Below are 22,734 nucleotides of genomic sequence, written 5' to 3'. Positions count from 1 at the left end.
AAAGGCTGTACCTTCAATTTCTGGCACTCGGCTATGATTTTGCGTGGATTTGTTTTCTGTTTATGTGTGTTATTGTGGTTTCCCACTTGTGGTCGATATGCATACATTCATTCACAATGCATTCTTTAATAAATAACTTGAAATATTGAACTAAGAACTCTTTGACAATAACCACAAAATCCACACAATAATACTCCACACAATGTTGTATAGAAATCTATATAATATCTATGAATGACACGGGCAGGAGAGTGTCGACTTTACATATACCACAATACCAGTTGAAAGTCGAAAATGAAAACCACAAATGTTTTGTAATTTTTTATTAAGATTGCTATTAAGGTGGTCGGAAACTATTCACTCTTGAAAATTCGTACTCCATCCATTATTCAAGTTCAGAAATTTATAACTCTCTGATTTCGCAATATGAGTAAATGAATTTGTCGACTTTCTTTTTTTATTTTTTATGTTTTTTTTTTATTTCCAACTTTATAGCGCTTTTTCTTTTCTTTACAGATTGACAGAAGCAACGCACAATAAAATATTACGGCATTTTAAAGAAAAAAAAAGGAAAAAAACAAAAATGAAGAAAATAAAATACACTTTATATTAACAATTAATGCAAATTCTTAAAGTATAAAAAGAAAAATTGAAAAAGCCGTCGGACACGGCAAGTCGGGGGGAGAGCGGGAACACGTGAAACTCTCTTCCAATGCATATTTTTTATGCTCAACACTAATAAACTTCGAGAACAACTATTAGTTGGTGTTGCTTTGATTTTTGGGATTTAGTGCGTGTATAAATGTACAAGGACAGCAGCTGCCGTAGCAGTCCTCAGCCGCCGCCTACAACGAATGTTGCTGAAGTTGCTTCGGACTCAGCTAGCACAGCATTACCAACATCGCATCTCCAAAATCGGCCACAACAGCAGCAGCAGCAACAATCGTCTTACCCGCCTTTACAATTTTCCTACGCATATTCACAGGCTACAGTAGAGGACGACGAAGAGAACGGATTCAGTTGTCCGTCTGAGAGCAGTAGCGAGGCAGAATACGAGATCAGATCACGTATCTCGACGGCAAGTACTACTTCTACATCTTCTTCGTCTGTCGCGGCCGCTACGGCGGTTGGAGCCCCTCGCCCGCGCCTACAGCGCCGCTTAACGGGTAGTGTACCGGATCATTCGCATGCTCATGTGAATTCCGATATACACTTATTGCGTAAAATCGGTCACATTGCAGCACGTGTGCGATTCTTATCTAAACTATATGGTGACTTCAAGCTTGTAAATCCCTATAGCCCTGCTAAACAGAGGCGTTTACTGCAAGAGATTATACTTAAACATTCAATTATAGATCCGGAACGTGAAGGCAACAGAGTAGAAGTGAAACTTCGTTCTGGCACTTCAGGCAACGGTTCGTTGCGTAGCTCGACACCGGCCAGTTCGGTGGCAAGTAGTTATTGCTGTTTGCCGCAAACAGCGGAGAGTTCGTTTGACGACGACTCCGTAACGAGTACAGTGCGTCGTAAATCCTCAACCCCCATAACAGCGACTGGTTCGATTGTTTTACTTGAAGATTTGTTAATACAATTGTATGAAGACCGTCGCAATAAGGTCACCGTGATACGTAAACGTTATAGTAGGCGTAACAGTGCCGGAGGGGCGCTGGCTCTAACTAAGATACCACGCAATCATTTAATCATAATGAGCAGTAAAACAGCTAGCAGCAGTGTTGAACGTTTACTACAATTGGATAACGAAGAAGACGGTGGCGTTAACGGTGTCAGCGGAAGTCCGAGTACCGATAAATTGCCAAAGGTCGGCACATATTTAATTAATGCAACAGCGTCTAGTCATCTACAACAGCACGTGCAACAACGCACTAGCAACGCTTTCTTACAACCTATACCGGGTGATGATAATCTAAGGCGGCGACGAGCTAGCGACTGTTCCACACATATAGGACAGACGCTTAGCAATCAGTTGCAAATAACATTGAAAAATAATAATTGCACGAAATTACCGTTACATCGGGGTAGTTGTGGCGCAGCCGGTGAGCATCTATTGGCTGCTAATTCTATAGCCAATCGGCAAACTTTAATATTGAGCAAGTCATGCAGTAATGTCGACGCTAGCACTGGACAAAGTAATGCAGCTTTTTATGCCAGCAGTGATTTGCGTACCATAACGGGAGCAATAGCCGCAACCGGTAGTTGCGGTGGTTCTTCGAGTATCGGTACCGCGACGACCTCAGCAGGTATTGGCGCTGCTACTGGTGGTAATGGCATTGGCAATGCTAATGGCAACAACGAATACAGTATTGTGCAACTCAACAACACAATCATACAATGCCACTTTAATGATGACGATTTTCGTGCTTTGATCAAGGATCTTAAGCGAAAGATCGAATACACGGAACGCTTGAACTGGTTATGTAAGTAGCATACACGAAAAAAAGTTTTTTTTTTTTTTTGGAATAATTGCATCTTCCACTCGTTGCATTTACCAGTTTCTTTTAAAGAATCGAATCATTGTTATTTCATCGCCGCCAGCTATCCTGGAAACGATATTCACAAAATGCTTGTTTTTATGCCTTAGCTGAAAGTTTTTGCACTTGAGGATAGAACTTCATTTTGCTGAATAGCTTTGTGCATTTTTTTTAGCTTTAATGCTTATATTTACTGATTTCCCGTTTTCAATTTTTTCGTTCTGATAATTAGCTATTCCCGCATCACTGAATATTTCAAAATGTTTCGCCAACGACTGATTGTATCTAGGGAAGGTTAAGAAAATGTTCAAAACTTAAAATTCAATAATTAAAAAACTTTGAGAAATAAACTAAATATAAAAAGTTTTTGTATATAAATCCTTACATTACAGGAATAATCAACGGTAAAGTTTTTTCATTTTGACACTTTAGACATTTTTTTGGCTTGAGCTTGTACTGCGCATTATTACGATAAATGGCTTGTTAAGACTATGTTCAGTAAGTTTCGTATTAGATTTGCCATTCATTCTAAACCAATTGTGGGTAGTTGGTTGAAATTTTCAAATGGGGAAATTATACGTGTTCAAGAAGTTTTCTATAGTTTATTAATCATATTTTAAATTATTAACAACTATTTAAATCTCGGTCTGTAGAAGTATAAGTAATTTCTGGAGAAGTCTGTAGAAAGAGTAACGAAATCGGTTGACAACTTTTTTTTAAATTCTTTATTCAATTCGTTCCTTAATTAATTATTTTCAAAGACAATTTCTACGGTCATAATCGGGCAAAGTTGAACTTTACTAGTTCTACGCTAACTATTTCGTCTGATACAATTCTGCATCACTTTACCCCATAAAACATCAAACATTAAATCTTTTTGCCATACGAAAGCTTATCCTTACACCTATCTTGCATTAATTTTCATCATAAAATGTTCAAAAATCCTTGTTATGTGCGGGGCAGAGGTGTGCAAAATGGGTTTATGAAAAAAAAGTCAATTTTCTCAAAGAAAGGAAAACGGTCCGGAACCGGAGCTAGTGAGTATAGTGAATATTTCATATTTATGTATAATAAATAAATCGAGGCGAATAAAAAAGGAAAAGAGGTTGAGGCAAATAAAAAGGAAAAAAAAAAGACTAATCCATTTTCAATACCGTTTATATTCGGGTATAGGTTGAATATAGAAAGCGGACAGACGGACAGACATGGATAATTCGAATCGGGAATTCGAACGAAATGATATATCAAAGGTTGGGCCTATTATAAGTTCTGGTAACTGGTGTGGAATATAAAAAAATTTGAATACATTATTTTATGCTTAATTCCTTAATACATTTAAAAGTTTGCTGCTTGTTTGTTATCTATCTATTATTATTTGTCGACCATTGTTTAAAAAATTTAAACGCATTTATTGCTTTCAATAACTTTCAATTCATAATAAATTGGATATATATAAATATATGTATATATATTTGTGATACATACATGTTTATGAACAAGGACTTTTTCAAGACAAAAGAATTCTCTGTAGACACTTACGATGTCCACGATATACATGAGGCGATAGTTGTTACTTAAGTAACATTTGTACGTATACGTATATTACCAGTAAGTTGAACATTACGATAATAACAGTAAATAAATGGGTGAGTGAACGAATCATTATTAGAAAAGACAAAAGTAAAGGAATGCACGAGCTGCACAAAATTCCCAAATGACAAAATCCAAAAGAAAAAGAAGAAGAAACAATGAAGCCATGCTGCTTGATTTGGATACAAATCTCAAGTAAACGAACGTTTAGACAAAACAAATTCCTGTAAAACAAGTGCATGCTTGAGTTGACAAAAGCAAAAAAAGAAGAAGATGAAAAAACGCAGACTTATGTGCAAATCAACAATAAAAACGAACACAATACGAACGATATTTTTACACTTCCAAATCAATAAAAAGGAAATACTAAATGAAAGACGTGACGTGACGTGACATACGTATATACATGCGTGTATACATATACATACCTACATATATTGTATTGTAATGCGTCCGCATGCTTGTTTGGTTTTATTGGCGGTACGTGAAAAAACGCAAGACTTATCTATCTATAAAGCGAGGAGGGGCAAAAGAAATGTTTAACATAAGTAAATTTGTGGAAAATGCTTGTTTATATATATATTTCTTGCTTAACATATTGATACAAGAGTTTATAACTTAATCTTTTGCACTGGTTGTAAACATATCAATAAGGGAATCTGTGCTTTTATTAATAGAATCTTTTGCACGTATTAACTGGCAACAGCAAAGAAACATTAATATGTAGTAATTAGATGTAACAAATGTCATTTTAATGCCAAAGTAACTTCGAGACGCCTTAGCGTGGCTGCGTTTAGTCTGCATTGAGAGGATTGTCTTATCAATTCTTACATTGTATATTAATATGAAAGAGCAGATGCGTAGGTATGAAAAGGCTAAAGTCATTTAAGCAGCATATGTACTGCCCTGGTTCCAAATCTTTGGTAAAAGGTAACTGCCATTTCAAAGAATCTATTATGGCAGATGCCTTTTGATCTTTCGACATGTCCAATCTCATTTTCAGTAAAAATGCTTTTATGGGGGAGACAAAAAAATGACCAAATATCATCCGATTCTAGGTTTATTGTGAGAATGAGAGAATATTACCTTTCACCGCTTCTTGTCGCGGAATATTAAAACTTGGTAGTATTTTTCATATAGCGAGCATTCTTTTTAATGAGCCGTCATAACCATTTCCATTTAAGTTCGTCTGTCAGCCAATCATCAGAGAATCAGAGAATTGATCGATTCATATTATTAAATAGGGATTCATAATATTTGAAGACCTGAAGTGTGTTTTTCCATATGTCCACATAAATTTAATATACCCCTGTTAAATGGAAAAACTTATTAATACTGTTACTTTTAATAATTTATTTACATGTTTGCTAGTTCGACGAAGGCATTTTTTTCCAAAATGCCACGCAGCTCATATTTTCAACGTAGTTATCATCTATCTCTAGATGAGAATAATTGACAGAAATTGTAAATTTGAAAAGCGAAAATCTTTTCAGATCTGTCGTCGCGATATGTTACGTATTATGAACGAATTTCAATTTCTTCATCGAGACCACCACCATCATAAGGCAGTCAAACCTATACTGAGTGAATTTGACAGTCAATGATTGAGAAACTCAACTTATTAAAAATTCAAAACCATTTAAAGTAGACAGAGCCCAATAATTGTTTGCATATGTTGTCTACGCTGTCTACGGATATAAAAAAGATTCGCACAAACATTTTTGTCTGTTACTAAAGAAGTATGCTACACGCTGTGCATTCACTCGTGTGTATTTTTTTTTTCCTTTAATTTTGCTCTCTCTGCCTTTTAATTCATTTATACGTTCGGAGATATACACGGATAGCTTGGTATACAAAACCATAGTGGGTTTGTAGTAAACTTCTTATCTTCGTCTGCTGTTAAAAAAAATAGAGAAGAAAAAAAAAAAAAAAAAACAACGTGCCAGAGATCACACGCACATGGTGCCAAGGATTGACTGACATTCGTTAAGTTCGTTTTTTCTTGTCAATAGAGAGAAAAGATTTGTAAAGAGAGCGAACAGTAAGTAAAGTGTCGAAGGGAAATGAAATTGAAAATGAAATAATTAAAGCTTATGCAAGAAGAACAGTAACGAGAGAATAAAACGAAGAATACACAAAGCTTTGTGGTCCCTTTAATTTTCCCTTGTCTGTCGAATATCTTAACTTTCGCGAAATTGGACGCGTAAAAAATCAAGTCTATTAGTTAATTTAATCGCAAATGTAAACAATGTGGCATATATGCTGCTTAATTCCAAACGTAATCCTCGGTGCTGGATACTAAACTGTAAGGAAAACCAGTGACTCTTTACAAACACGAAGAAGGCTATTTATTTCAAGAAAGTATATAATGGCTACAAGTTTCAAACCAATACGTTGTTGTTAAGGTTGATCCAAAAAAAAAAAAAAATATTGTATAAGATCGCCCAGGGGAGCTGCAAACGAAGTATTATCTAGCATACCTTTTAATTGGTGCAAAAAAAACCAGTTAAAAGACTATAGTAGTTCACGCCCCATTATTAGACACAGTCTTTCATTTAACAATGTTTCAAAATAAGGGAATATGGGAAACAGTGGAAAAAGTGGCCCCTTATGAACCATTGTCAAGAGCGTTCGTTCTTGGGCCGAAACACGTTGGATCACTAAATTTTATCAATATATCTCAAAAAATGCCACCTACAGCTTGAACGGAAGAATACGGACAGACGAACAGGCAGGTTTAGTCTATCTTGAGTACTCCTGGGTGTTGCATACCAACGCACAAAGCTATTATATCCTTGTATCACAAGTGTTGTGGGATATAAAAAGCTCTATTTTCTACAAATGGAGTCCGCTACCCTTGATCCATGTTTGAAATACAATTGTCGTCTGTTTAGCAAATCGGTATGAAATTTCTATCAACATCCTTTTATTAATCATTTCATCTATCTTCATGACCAAGCAACGTACTTTTATTCACCGAATCTCTAGCAAAGAGCTTAAATGAATTCATTTTTTAAAGGTAATAAAAACTTCCCAAAGCATAAACGATGTTCTCCATAAAACAGCTGAGAGTTTGGAAAATTTAGAATTTCATTTAGTCGATAAACAAAAGAGCTTTGCGTATTGTGATATCTGGTGTGAGTGTCGGTTTTACTTGTTTGATTGCCGGTGATAAAACTCTTAAAGTGTAGGGAATCGCGTTATGCCCGCTTATATATACGATAGGTATTAGGGCGGAGTGTGCCAAACTTTCATTTGAAAGGAGAACTCTAATACAGTTAATAAGAATCGTACGTTATTGAAAGAATACAAGGATCAATATCGAAATGAGTAAAAGGATGGAAGTGTTCGAATCTCGGATATATCAGAAATTGAAAAGCTCCAAAATGGTTATCGAGCAGAACATTGCAGGAAGCTACTTGAAGTGGCCAAAAGGAACGTGCAAGAAGTTAAGAAATTGATTGAGTTAAGAGACAGAACAGAATTAACGAAAGAATCTTTTACTATAAAGCAATAAAGTGAATTAACGAAGGCTACTCTCAACAAGAACGCTGATCCAAAGAAATTAGAAATTTCCAATGTTCCCTGCAGGAATGGACTAATGGTGTAATAATTAAAGTTAGCGGTAATGACGAGAGGGAGAAGGCTAAAACGTCTATTGAGGGTGCTACACACAGGCATTAGGGTTCCGACCAATCTCAATCCGCGATCCCAAGTGATGGACTTGAGTGTCAGCTAAACTAATGAAGAACTTGTGAATAAACTATATTTTCAGAACCCATTATGAATGATAGTGGTCGTGGTGTGCGATCATATACGGTATCTAAGAACGGCAAGACCCATTACAGTGCGGTTGTCGTAATCAATTGTGCATATTTTTCCAAACTTCTGACGAAGGAAACATCGTGCTTTACCTGTAAAGCTGAAGTGCAGACCTTACGATGGCACAGAGATGTCTTTGTGCTGCAAGTGCAGATGACAGGACTGTACTAAAGCCCGAAAATAACGGTGTAGCTGTATACTTTGATGTTGATGTGCAACTGTTCCGATGAAGTCTTCGGCGCGTTCGACTAGGTTTCTGTTTCCTGCGAAAACGTAATACTGTATGGCGATTTTAATGTTGATTTGCTCTTGAATGACTTGTGTGCCAAGCAATTGTACGATATATGATCGCGAAATGTTGTTTCTCACTATGAATATCCACATCAATCATGACACTGGCAAACTGCCGTTTAGTTGTAGAGATTTCAAGTCGATTCAAATGCAAGGTTTAATGGTTGTCTCCTCTCATATCGATGGGGATAATGTCTTAACTTTTGTTCTAAACATCTCTTGCTGCTATTTAATGATCATATTCCGGAATACGGCATATAAGGAATGGAAGAGTTGATGCTAATGCGCTAAATTGAACAGTCCTGAACCACATAATAACTTATACATTTCTTTATGACTGGAGAATTGCGCCGATAACTGCCATTGGGAAAATACCATTTTCAGTTTTTCCTGAAGACTTTTGTCCAGTTAATATTATTCGTACAATATCGAAAAGTTAATAACAAAACAGATTGGTTTATACTTGAACACCGAGAAATTTCTTTGTGTTAATCAATCTGATTAAAAGCCTGAGTACAGCTGTTGCACAGGCATACTTAAATCGCTGGTTTTAAACTCAATTCCCTCTTTAGCGTTGATGATCATGCTCACTTCACGGTAATGCATATTCTTAACTTTCTGCGGACACTCAAGGGGGCGTTTTTCTTACGTTCCTAATTTTGCCAAATTGAAATTGATCAATTGTCTAGTCGTGCCACTCAACGTTTACGGCAAATTAGATTGTGCGTCTAGCAATAAGTTGCAGGGCGCCGTTAACAAATGCGCCAAATACGTCCTCAATAAAAGAAAGTAGGAAAGAATATCTTAGTTTTCGCTTAAGATTTTGGATTTCGATCTTTGTAAGCCTTGTCTTTCTTTACATGCTCATCCGCTCCCGATCATCAGAACGTTTATATAATGGGATTCTGCTTGCTAGAGCTGAACGGACAATCAATTTATTTCTGTCCGACCGCAAGTATTTGTCATTTCCAAAACTGCATTTTATTAGCCCTGCGAACATGTGGAACTCAATATCGCTCAATATTAAGATGCTTGTCAGCCCAAGTAGATTCAAAGAAGCTATAAAATCCTTCTGCAATTTACATTTGCATCTATAAGTAGGCCTAGTTTCTATACCGCACAAAACAGTTGTTATATTTATATCAGACATTACTGAGTTCACAATCGTGCCATAAGTGACTTTTACCACATTTGATATATAAATTTCGATCTCGAAATTAGTGCAAACTTTTGCTTCAATCTGGCCAGCTAACCCATTTTTTAAAAACGAGATATTTTATGATTTCTTTATGCAGATACTGATTAACCTCAAGGTGAACGAAGTTTTTCTACTCTCAACCAAGAAAAAAGAAAGGAAAAACAAAAACACATAATATTTCGAGAAATGTTTCTTCATTTAGCCTAAAGAAAAACCTTTTTTGTCGTTTTTATTAAATTACAAAGACTTGCTTTTGTGAAGATAAAAGTACTAAAATCCAATAATGAGATTACTGTGGATGACACTTTGTCTGATGTGATTTAATAGAAAATAACCTCATTTTTTTTTCTTTTCCACAAGCTTTTGATAATATCTGTGTAATGACATATAAGCTATACCGTGGCGTTATTTAATTTCGATTAACATTTAATAACTTTTATCAATTCAATCTTTTCAAAGAACAACAACTCTATACATAACCTAAGCATGGTATGGTATACAATACGGGCATAAAAAAAGTAAGTGAGTAAATAAACTAAAAATATTGTATATGCAATCATCATTCAAGCATTCATTTTTTAAGTGTTGCTTTCATTTCGAAAATATTGATTGCATTATATTTGAATTTGCCTTTCTTCACCACCTCTTTTAGTGGTTGTTGGTGAATTCATTGATTTAATTAACAAAGTAACTTGAACATTAATAAAAATAATTAATTCAAGTTATTAATGGAAATTAAATCGCTTTTTGAACGAAAACAGTTTATCTGTACAATAAAGCGAAAAATAGCGGATACAAGAGAATGATGTTAACGCTTATGTAATTGCTGGATTTGACAGGTCACCAGAGAACAAAAATGGACAATATGATGTTTAAAGCATATATAGTTTCTATTTGATCATTCTTTTAACTCTCGTCTCTTGTCTCTTTACATACATAATTCCAATTAGGCGATTTACCAATTATACGTTTCTTTATATAAGTCCAAATATTTCTTTGACACGGTAAGGTAACGAAAGAAGCACTAATATATTTGTCTTTACAGTAAAACAACGTGAAACGCTAAAGTAAAACAAGGACGGCGATTAAATACATAATTATTTAACTTATTACCCTTTATCTGTTCTCGTTGTAACATACTAAAAGTTATATCTTGTTCTTACATGGGAAAGGGACAGAAAAATGTGGCCAACGTGGTTCAAGTTAGCAAAATTTGATTTGTTTGTTAAGAAGCTAATTAGTCTTCATGCATTTTTTTCGTAGAATATTAAAGCCTATATTTTTTGCTGTCTATCCATATAAGCTCCTCTTCTCATGAAGAGAAAAATTTTTTCAAAAAATGAAATCGAAAAAACTTGTAAAATGTAAACAAATACTTGATTTTGTTAAAAACGTTTGACATAAGTTTCTTCCAGGACGTCCATATAAATGTAATATATAAGTTGTGATAGAATTTTAAATTCACATTATGATGGTACACTTATGCGTCGGATATCAATCGTTCTTTCTTTACATTCCTCAGGCGAAATACCGTAATAACTTGGATTAAATTATTTCCTCGAAACCTTTTCATGAACAAAGTAATTAAGTAGAAGGATCCTAATTAAAATCGCATTCACATAAAAACTACGAACAGACCTTTAAAAGAACTGACCAGTAATAGCTATGTACGCTCGCATAGAGAGCAAAACGAGAGCTTTAGATGTAACATCAGCGAAACTGAATAACTATATCAAATAACCTTTAAAAAAGAATAAAAAAAAAAACATAATATAAGCGACTTGGGATAGTAAACCTTTGAAGGTACAATTGTAATTTAAAAAAAAAAAAGCATGCGATAATGACTTTCCTGAGATAACGTTTCATTTTGATCTAACTCTTCTAATAATGAAAAGCGATTTCTTTGAATATGATGTTTGCCTAAGGCGTCATCTAATTGTAAGCCTATTTCCCTCTCTCCTATTTTTCTAACATTAAATTTGAAAAAACCGCTATGGACGTACTTTCAAACTAATTTTCCTTATTTTTATTACAAAGTTTATCAAATATCGTTCAAATTGAGTGTAGACATATTCGTTGATATACGACAAAGAATTAATAATTAGGTGAATGTACTGCATTGTCCGTATCGGTAATTCACACGGGGTTAATTATTGTCATCTGAATTGCAAAACAAGTTGGAAGAATTCCTTTTCTTTAAATTACTACCTTATGTGCTATGGCTAACATCCTTCTTAGGCTGCGTAACATGTGTATATATAAGCTATACGCCCTTAAAATTTGAATTATTTTTGTTTTTATTTCAAAAGGGTAGCAAAAGATATTTATTCTAGGTTTTGTTAATCTCAAGCTTTACCGAAGATCCGCCAGTTTTCTAAAATAATCGATTCGTTGTTTTTTCTTTTTTGGTACTTTTTTATAATTTTACATATCAGAGAGCTGCTGGCTTGAAGGGGAAAGTACACATCATGCGGCATCAATGCAAGCAAGTAAAAGTTAAGTCTAGCGAGTGAGGCAATATGTCCCCTCCAAACGTTTACGCCAGAGAATCTCTTTGATCCCTTCAAAGATAATCCTTTTTTTGTTTTTCGAAACGAATTAGTTTCGCTATAGAGAATCTTTATCATACTATGTAATATTCTGTCAGATCGTTTACAGATATTTTATTATCAACTCTTGCGCCTGCTTATCCTCTTCATCCAACATGTTTGTAATTAAGCATTTCGAAGATCCTTTGCTGCTTCTGGTGGATTGTTATCCTTCATTTTGAAATTACTAATTTGAAGTCGTCGAGCCTAGATTTCAAATCTTTTCATGTGTAAAGTATATTCCCCCAATTGGGCACAAAGTCGACTTTCAATACAAAAAATACATCAGACTTCCAGATTGATTCCTAGAAAAACATTCACGAGTAAGTGGAGTAACCCGTATTTATTTAGTGAAATATTGCCCCAATTCGAAAAATTATCCACGTCATTTGGAAAAGTATAACTGCGGACACTGGAGTTAGATCCCTGTGGAATTCGGTTACTTAATGGATACATGTCGGACATTATGAGATTGAGTTTGAATGAATGAAAACTACTCTTTAAAAAGTAATTTTTAAAAAAAAGTGAATTGTTGAGCTTGACCGAAGTCAAGAGCTAAGAAAAACACATGATTTCGTCATGGATAGATTAGACCATTTTTATATCACCACCACAGAATTGTATCCTTAACTCTGCCTCTTTAAATTGTAGTTGTAAAGATACTTTATACCCTTGTCAGTAAAAAGTTTTTTTTTTGCATTAACCTTTGATTTATTAGCCATAATGTTTCAAAGATTTCATATTTTGTTTTCTTTGATTAGTTTTTATTTCAGTATGAGTAAAATAAGATTTTATTTTCCATCCACGACAGAGCAGTTTAAGCCTACAAATACAAAAAGCATTTGTGTAAAAAAGTGAAAATAAATTTGTATAAAAAAGTTTTATGACAGGATTGACTTGCTAAGGAACGAAGTGCGGAAAATGTGCTGAAAAGTAACAAAAATTATAAATAGGCAAGCGTGCGGGTGCTCCTAAAACATTATAATGAAACTTGGACTTGTACATGAGCATGTGCCCTTGGAGCAAAGCTTCACCTATCGATACAAAATCGTAAAGTGGGAAACGATGAAAACTGCTCGCACTATGGGAATGAAAACATACTTGACTGCACTAGGTCTTGACCCAGTGTCGCACAAAATGAAACTGATCCTATTAAATGCTCACAAGAGAACGTACGTACAATACAGAGTCATCCTATTGTATACAGTCCCCTCCTGCGACAATCTATTTCAGAGTATCGACATATTATCGACTACATTTCAAAGTTGCATAGAAAGCAACACGCGATCAGTCATGAAAGTATATAATGGAAACTTAAAAAATTGCAAGTAATTAATAAAACATCAATCGCAGAATTTTAAATTAAAATTATAAATAAAATTTCAATAAATAACTGAATCCTTTAAACTCAACCACGTAATGTGAAATTCTTAATACAATATTTTGCTTTGAGTAGTCAACTGAGGGTGCGTCTTGAATGTTCTTTGCACTGAAACTTTTCTACGTGTTTACAAAAGATTTGATCTACTTTTGTAGAATTTTTCATGATCATGAAAATGATTGGAAAATGGGAAAATGATTTCATGATCGGAAATGATTTACAAAAGATTTGATCTACTTTTGTAGAATTTTTCATGATCAGGAAAATCTGGAAATCTATATATTAAGATTCTTTTTTTTTTTGTCAAACATTCCAATTTTTTTCGCGAACGCATTTCTAAAAACGGAACGTCCGCGGAGATTTGTGTTAAAAGTCAATAACTAAACGAATATCCGGTGGTTTGCTTGTCTATCAGAATTGCACTTGAAAACAAACAAAAGCTTGCCTTAAGTAGCACTTTAAAGACTCGTATATGTAATAAAACATAATATATTGTTGCCAAGCATACGTCAATACTAGGAGAGAAAACTCTAACCGTTAAACCCATGCCAATCTAATATTTAATTAAATTGAAAACAATATCTTTTTTAAATTTGCTAACAAAATGCGGCAAAAAATTTTATTAATTCACCTCACCGCGTTCCTAGGAAACTTTTCACTTATGTATATATCATAGGTGATAGATTGATCTCATTATTTTAGCATTTATGAACGACAAGGAAACCTTAAATATATATAACGAAAATCACTTAATAAAGTCGCATTAGACCTCGGCATAGCCGAATAGATAAGAGTCGCAGGTACCGAAGCGGTGTTTGCCGACTTCAAGCTCAAAGCAGTTTGACCATACCTCGTCGTGGCTGTAATGAGTGCTTACCCACTCTCAAATCGATAAATGTTTCGTACATTCAGTTTCCGTTTGACTTCATTTCAGTCCTCTTCCGTTTTTCAAGTATTATTTCGTGAAGGTGGGTAATCAATTCTTGATTGAACGTTTTAGAAAATTTGTGAACACCTTTGTATTTGCTTTTAGTTGCGTGTAGATCCTTTTGCAAAGATAATACGTTCTGTATCGCCGTGCCTAAATATTTGCTTGATCGAGATCTGGATAAATCAATTTGAAATGTATACAAGGATGCCGACTTTCGCCTGTCGCTCGCACTTAATTTAGAGCGGGAGAAATAGCACACATTCCTTGCAATCAGGAGTTTGTTGCTATTTCTAACCTTTCTATGACTATATTTTTACCTTACCTATCTTTCTGTGAATTAAAATTTTGCAAATAATGTTTTATTAATTATTACATTGCCATTAACTTGCTTGCCTTGTTTACGTTTCCATTATCTATTATTTTCATGTATTAGGCTTGAAAAAGGAAAATATTTTCATTTAATTTAAAGTTTCATTATTTCCGAACGCTTTCCTCTCGTACTAAGTTTCTATATTTGTCGAAAATGCTTCGCTTGACTTTTTTGCTTATAATTATAATAATCGCATACACACAAGCGGCTAAGCCATTCGTCAAAATTTTTTTGAAAAATCTTTCAATCTTTGCAGCTTTGAGTTTGATTTCGATCCAAAATTTACATTCTTAAAGAGAGTTTAAATGTAAATAATTGGATTAAGGAAAAAAGTCATGACGGGTTTTCAGCCATCAAACATTCAAGCATATTTTCCTTGTATTTTACATAAACTTTGTTAAAGTTAAAAATGTGCCGCTTTAACGAGTAAATTTTTAGCGTTTGTCTGGCAAAACTGTTATGATATCAGGATTTTTTGGAATTCTAGGTGAGAACCAAGTGACTTTATGGTCGTCTTTTGAAAAAAGAATTGTATCACTATGACAGTTTGCACAAGCCAAAATTCGAGTTATATTTACGGACAATTTGAAGCTTGTCAGCCAAGCAATCTCAATGTTTGCCGCATCATTAAAGGTATTTGCAGTCCAACATTGTCATAACAAAAGCCGACGCTTTCCTCATGGATCCACTTTATATCGTAGTTCTTGTTTAAACTAACCGCGTTAGTTGATGGTGGTAAATAAGGAAATCAAGTGCCTAGCGAAACTGGTTGGACCAGCTTATAAAGCTTCCAATCCCATCAAACGTAAAGCATTATGCTACGTGGTATCAAGCCGAACTTTGCCCTCATTTGTAAAGCTCCTGCTACGAAATTTTTGCATGCCATTAGCATGCGTGAACCGCCTTTCCACACCTCCAACAATCATTTGCTATCTATCTCTTCCAAAATGGGGGTTCTCGTTCGAGGGGTAGTAACACGCATTTTTTGCGAAAAATGCTACCAAGTATTTGCTTTACTTAACATAAATACAAAGTGTAGACAGTTGCGAACCAAGCGAAATCAAATCAAAAATGTTGATGTAGCTTTTTTTCAACACGTAAAATCCATCATGCCTCTAAGATACCCCATATACTGTCTTAGTGGACGAATGGTATTGTTGTATCACTCGCAAGCATTTCGGAGACAGATTTCAATCAACTTATGAAGTATATTTATGTCCTAGATCGGTGTAGGTCAAGCGATTCTTGCAATCAAATCGTCGAAAAGATTTCATGACGCCGTTGACCTTGAACTTTAACTCTCGTCTGACTTTCATTCTATGCGTTGACGTTTTGAGTTAACGCCATTTCCTAGAACGGGTCTCAAATTGCGCAGAGCTTTATGCAAATATCGTATTCGTTACGTTTGTCTTCGTATTATGGGGGTTTCCGCGATAGCCATTAAACTCTGGCGTAAAAAATAAAATTCGGTATAAGCGCCAGGAACACTGCATTTTTGCTTTCCTTCAACGTCACTTATACGCTCTGTCATCGAAACGGTTTTCGATGTTTAAAAAAACGTACGTGTATTTGGCATAGAACGGAATAAGTTTTAATAACATTTTTAATTATATTGTTTTTATTAAATAAAATGAAATATGTATTATAGAATTTAAAAAGCTTGTAAAAATGGAATTAAACGAATTTCCAAGAAAATCTATTCGAATTTTTTTCGTGTTTTTTACTCAATAAACGCGCTGCACCGTTTGAAATTGAATTAATTGGAATTAATTTTAATAACAATGACTATTTGTGAGCAAGCATATGCACGCGTACGCCTTTTCAATCTTCTCTATTGCGCAAAATTAAATTTTACATAAAATTTTTTTAAACGCATTTCATTATATCAAGGCAACTACGCAAGAAAACCTAGAATTTTAAAACAGAACAGATGTCGCGCTGTTTTTGCCAATCCCAGGGAGTTAGAGTACGAGAATGAAGAAAATTCCTCCAACTTATAGGACGAACGAAATACAGTCTCAAAACGTTTTTGAGCAAAATTAATTAATTAACAAATTGTAATTAATTATTTAAAAAAAATAAGACAATAAGAAAATCACGAATATTTCAAAATATTTTCTTCTCATCCGTTTCTTCTAAAGTCGATTAATTGCGTGCAGTAGGATTTCTCTTTCCCTCCGTATATATTTTCATATAAATTATCATACAAATTATTTTAGACTTGCTGTTTCGCACTTCTCTCTCGCTACATCATTCTCTCTTTCTCTCTCTCTCTCTGTCACACTGTCTCTCTGTCTGTCCCTCTTTCCGCCATACAGCAATTTTGTAAATTTTCTACTTGCAAAGCCCTTAATTAAGTTGATATTAATATGAGACTGACATTAATTAAATGCTTAATTAATCACAAAGTAAATACAATAAAGCGAGAAAAGAAGCGACATCAATATTATTTTGCATGAAAAGATTTTTGTAAATAAAATAAATCATTTAAATCAAAGCACACACAACAAATTCATACTTTCAAAATCAATTAATTAATTTGATTCAAATTAGAGCAAAAAACAAAAGGAATTTTAGCTCGAAAAATATCTCTTTTATTATACTCATTACCGGCGGATAAGGCGTCGATTCATTTTTTCAAAACGTTTGCATCCCCCGAAAGAAAGTTTCCTACAAAATATATATATTCTCGATCATCATCAAATTCTGAATCTAACCATGCCCGTCTGTCCGTCCGACCGTCTGTTGAAAAGATTCTCCTGGCCGCAAAAATGAAACTATCAATTTTAGCGTTGGCAAACTCATTGGAGGTTCTTTCACCCAGATTCGTCTTGAAAATGGGCCAAGCACCACGTAAACTGAAAACGCCTCGGTTTTTCAAAGGTTTCTGCTCATTGCTCATAAATTACGGCAGAAAAGGCTACAAAAAATTTGACCATTTATTTTGTATGCGTTGTTGTAGTACCCCTACAAGAATAAAAAGAATCCGCCAAACCTACTTAATTTTATAGTATGTCATAAATTCATTTTCTTTTTTCAAAGCTTTTATAACGCGCGGAAACACGGTTCACAAACTCCATAAGGTATCTAAATTCTTGGCCAGTTTCAAATTTGGAATGCATCCTAGCACGTCCGTCCATCTGTCCGTATGTGCAAATGCATAGTACCCGTGGTAAACATTCTCCCGTTTGCAAAAACGAGCACGACTACAACGCCCATATGTCTACGTAACTAAAACTGTGCACAACTTTTTTTTCCGTGTTTTCTGCTTACTATTTCCAAAGTACGAGATAGATCAGGCAATAACACGCCAATGTGTATGGAAGTGTGATCTATAGATCGCATACATATGCATAGATATCAGACGGACAAATAGACAGCAGACAAACTAGCTTAAATCCTTTTGCAAAGTGATTATGAATCTAATGGTATAATAAAAGGTTAGTCCATCTCATCTTCCTCGACACGTTATATACATCTGCACATATTAATACACGTTTATTGTAAGTGGCGTAGGGTATAAAAGCCGAAAGGGAAGTCTACACAATGCAAGTGAAAAAATCGGTTTTCATAGTTCACCCTCTCGCAAAATCCCTTTGATAAGCGGAAAGTATATTTTTGAATATATTGGGCAACACTTTTATTTAGAAAACTTTTATCTCTTCACACTTCTGCTTCGCTCTCTGTTAATTGTCGCTTCGCTACAAGAGTACGGGACTATGCGCATAACGATTGGCGGAATGTAATATTTTCGCATTTTAAATAAATGTGAAGCCTTTTTCCACAAAAAAATAAACGTGTATAAGGCGGCAAAGTCCAATTTTTAGTATTTTATGATGAAAATTGTTCCACAAGATAGCGCCTATTCCCCCTAAGGGCATTATTAAAGTAATCATTCATATACTAAGAAAATGCATTTTATGAGAGAAATAGGCGAAATAATAATATACAATATTAAATAGTCGGAATCACTCGACTATAAAATTTTAAAATATTTTTTAATAATTTCACAATGTGATGTAATGTACTCGCAAAATTTAATCGATCTATTGCAGAGTCATGTGAATACTCGGATTAATTCTCATTGAAAATGGCAAGAAATGTTTCTTTTAAATTAAAATGAAAAGAAAAAAAAACGCAGTTATACACTCAAGATTTTTTTGCTGAAAAAGAGACGAAGAAGAGAAGGAATCGAACGATTCAAAAATATTTGAATTGAATTTTGAATTTGTATTGTCAATGTCCCCTCGTCTCGATGGCTATTATTGATTGCAAGTGTTACGACAATCAAAGCATGGAGAAGAGATGTTGTTAGCATTAAATCGTATTCTGATTCTAATGTCAATAGCATTTGCGTAGCAATAACCAAAAACCGATTCTCTTAAATACGCGGCATCGTATATGAATGATGAATAATGAACAGGGAATAATGTAATGTAATGCAATGTAATGTAATGTATGTTTTTATGTGTATGGTGGGTTAAGCTTCTGATAATATAAGATTAACATATAAAATATACCCTGCACATGGTTAATAATTTGTGTGTGTGTGAACGTGTGTGCGCTTCCAATTGTACTCAAAAAGGTACTTATTGCAGTTTATATAAATGTTCATGAATTTGCAAAAAAAAAAAAAAAAAAAAAAAAAAAAAAAAAAAAAAAAAAAAAAAACACGAACTTTGAATGGAATTGAAAAGAAATGAATACAAAAGCTGTTTATCATCTATGCATTAAATTTAACTTATCCACATTTGTGTACACATGAGTGTATCTTCTATATATCCATATTCCACACAATATTTGCATAAATACATGCATACCTCTACACATGCACATGTGCACGTGTATACTCAATATTTTGTAACGCGTATACGATATATGAAAGGGTGTGTGTTATGCCCCCATCAAGAATTCTGTTGTATTTCTAAATGTGTTTATTTGATTTCTTTTCCCTCGTATTTCCATTGTACATTCTTTTCATATTTGTTTAGGCTCTCTCTCTCTCTCTCGCTCTCACTCTCTTTTTCTTCGCAAGATAAACAGGATATTTGCTTTCCTGACTGACATGGTTGCTGTTTCTTTGGGTAGAGATAATAGAAATGCCTTATACTTATGTTAACCGGCGATAACAATTATTTTTTCTTTGTGCAGCGTACGAGCATCTTTTAAGAATTTCTTAAACTAATATAAATAAAAGAAAAAAAAAAAAAAAAAAAAAAAAAAAAAAAAAAAAAAAAAAAAAAAACTAATGGCGTTTATGTAAATATTAGTCTAAGAACCTTCTCTGGCCTCAGACAACGACAGCGGTACGACAGCGTGCTTGTAAAACTGCATAACATTTAAATTTAATTTCCGCTTTTTATTGGCCCCAAAACTTCCTTTTATTATTATAAACATATTCACGTGGAAACAGTTAGAATCGCACATTTAGCTAAACAGAAGGTCCATAACATGAGTTTTTAGAGCATCCTGTTGTGCTCAAGTTCATTCATAGTAGAAAATTAAATTTCCTGTTAATGGTTTTTTTTTTTTTTTAGTTTTGCTTCTATAAAAAAGAAAAGAAAGAAAGATATTTTTACATGGTTTTACATTATTTCAGGTCTCTCAAAACGTCCTATGGGCCCACCACATCGCAAGAGCAGTCTACCAAAGCATCAGGAAGTCAAGAAACGTTTCCTGGAAATTTGCGATACCACTCTATCGGAAGAAGTGCGTAATGCTTTACGTTTGCCTGCCTTTGATTCGTACGAATGGAGCGACGCCGACATCATACACTTGATGCAAACCATGTTCACCGAATTGGGATTCATTGAAAAATTCAATATACCGATCGATATCTTACGCGAATGGTTATATGAGGTCTACAAGCATTACAATGAGGTGCCATTTCACAATTTCCGGCATTGTTTTTGTGTAGCGCAAATGGTAAGTAAGTAAATAAGGAGTAAATAATGTAAAAAAAAAAAAAAAAAAAAAAAAAAAAAAAAAAAAAGAAGGAACAAAGAAAGCAACGCAAAACAGGCAGTCGTCAATCAACCAAACAACGACTTGTAGAATCCTTATCACTCAACGATTGTCAATTTGAAATTAGTTTATATGCGCTATTGATGGCAGCCGTCTTGGCAATGTCGACAACGATGTTAATAGAAAAAACCAAAAAACAAAAAAAAAAATTAGAGAAAATCATATTATCGTGTACAGAGGAAATCAGATTGAGGTTGGATGCTATATAATAATGACGATGTGCTTAAATTCTTTTTATTGATAATTTTTTTTTTTTTCTTGTTTCTTCGTTTGCCGTTTACTGACTGTCAGAAAATATACATAAAACGATTCATAATTTAATTTATGTGTGTAGTCAGTCTTGCGATATATAGTACAAAGTTTCGTTATTTAGACTAGGAAGGAAGGAGCTTTTAACTTTTCTTTCTTTACAATAAATCAAAACTTGTTATTTAAAGTCTCTAATAGAGCTTTAGATATTTCAAGAAAGAGCAAAAAGAAAATCTTAAAAGATGGCGAACAGCATTCAAACTGACATAAATGCGCAATTTATCTATTTTGTTGGCCTTACAATCAACCTCACGTTTGTTGATGAGTTAAAGAAGGATAAAAATGAAACAAAGGAAAAAAGATACGCAACATCGCACCTCAAGACTACTCGTTTTAGTATAGTTTAATGAAAAGTGCGCAACGAACACATGGATAGTGCACACGCAAACATACAAATATACCGTGTTCACTTCGTGCAAAATCTCGGCTACTCATGAAAATCATAAGAAAATTTATTTATTTTATAAAATAAGCACAACTTTTTGCTCATTGTTTGATTTTCTCAGAGTGGACGAATGTCAAAACATATTTGTGCAATAATTTTATAATTTTTTTTTTTTAAATATTTGTTTGTGTCAAATTTTGCGTAGTTACTTAATGACGAAAGATTTTTTTTTTTTACCTCATTTCGGATGACGCTCCATCGACCAATTGCAACAAAGGATGGACAAGCAAACACAATCAAAAGCTCACTTACTTATCGAAAGTTCAAAACGTATTACTGCATTTTTGCGATGAGGTGTAAAAATTACTATACACACACTCTCTCTTAATAATAATGAACGGTTAAACAAATTGTTGTGCAGTCGTCACCTGATTCGCCCTTTCAAACACATCGGTTGTTATTCATCTCAGCATAATGTGGATATACACAGATGAAAATTTCGTTATCTAAATTGTTCACTGTTAGTTGATGTCAGGCTTCTCTTTTTGCGTGTCCAAGCCTAGAGAATTATCGCAGAACGGACCTTTCGAAATTTCCGGAGCGAATCAAAGCCAAACATCTTCCTCCCAAACACTACAGATATCTCCTACCTGCGAAGCCTTATCATCCCGATCAGAGTGATATTGTAAAATGTGTTGGATTATTCCCGGATTGTGTCTCAATTAGCAAATGTCACAAGTTATTTTTCTTCTTTTTTTTTCTTTTGTGCTCAAAGTCATAATATCAGGTTTAGAACACTGTAATTTCCTACACGTATCCTTGAATTAATCTCAAATAATCTAAGAATTAAACGCTTATGTCAAGTTAAAAAAAGAAACAAAAAGATTTGAAGCCAGAGAGAGCACCGGAACATTAAGCTTTCATTTCAAAGGCTAAAGTTCTTTGCATAATTTTTTTTATTTCACGCATTATTTTCAAGCATTTGTTTTTTGAAGAGCTTACGGCTCGTGTCAAATTTATATTGACCTAATAGTCATGCGACCACACATAATGACTGCATAAATTTTTGGAAAAATCTAAATTCAATTGGGGATAGAAATTCTAATGCGTAACAATTGCAGTCTGTATTTCAATAAATATGGACGAGTTTTTAGTTCGCTCTCGTGCATATACGTATGTGTGCAAGCGTAATGAAAACAAAATAATCATCATATATGTTAACAGCCCTCTCAAATCTCTTGCCTTTAAAATGTGTTATTATAATTTATAGTCGCACACACGCTGACACTAGCGGTGCCAGCGACGATAATGACGATAATGACGATAATCACGACCATGATGATGATGATCGTAATG

At 34.2% G+C, this 22,734-nt stretch overlaps 1 protein-coding gene across 1 annotated transcript in view; it reads left to right on the top strand.

The window, feature by feature from the left end:
* The window catches only part of LOC119643631 (high affinity cGMP-specific 3',5'-cyclic phosphodiesterase 9A), a 66,499-nt gene that overhangs the window by 24,552 nt on the left and 19,213 nt on the right, over window positions 1–22,734 (top strand). The window contains exons 3-4 of the mRNA XM_038043011.1: window positions 517–2,435; window positions 20,260–20,585. Of these exons, the coding sequence (XP_037898939.1) occupies window positions 803–2,435; window positions 20,260–20,585 (1,959 nt within the window). The 5' untranslated portion in view covers window positions 517–802. The remainder of the gene's footprint in view (window positions 1–516; window positions 2,436–20,259; window positions 20,586–22,734) is intronic.

Source organism: Glossina fuscipes, unplaced genomic scaffold (assembly GCF_014805625.2).
Source record: "Glossina fuscipes isolate IAEA_lab_2018 unplaced genomic scaffold, Yale_Gfus_2 0, whole genome shotgun sequence".
NCBI classification, from domain to species: Eukaryota; Metazoa; Arthropoda; class Insecta; order Diptera; family Glossinidae; genus Glossina; species Glossina fuscipes.
This window is presented reverse-complemented; position numbering and strand designations above follow the sequence as displayed.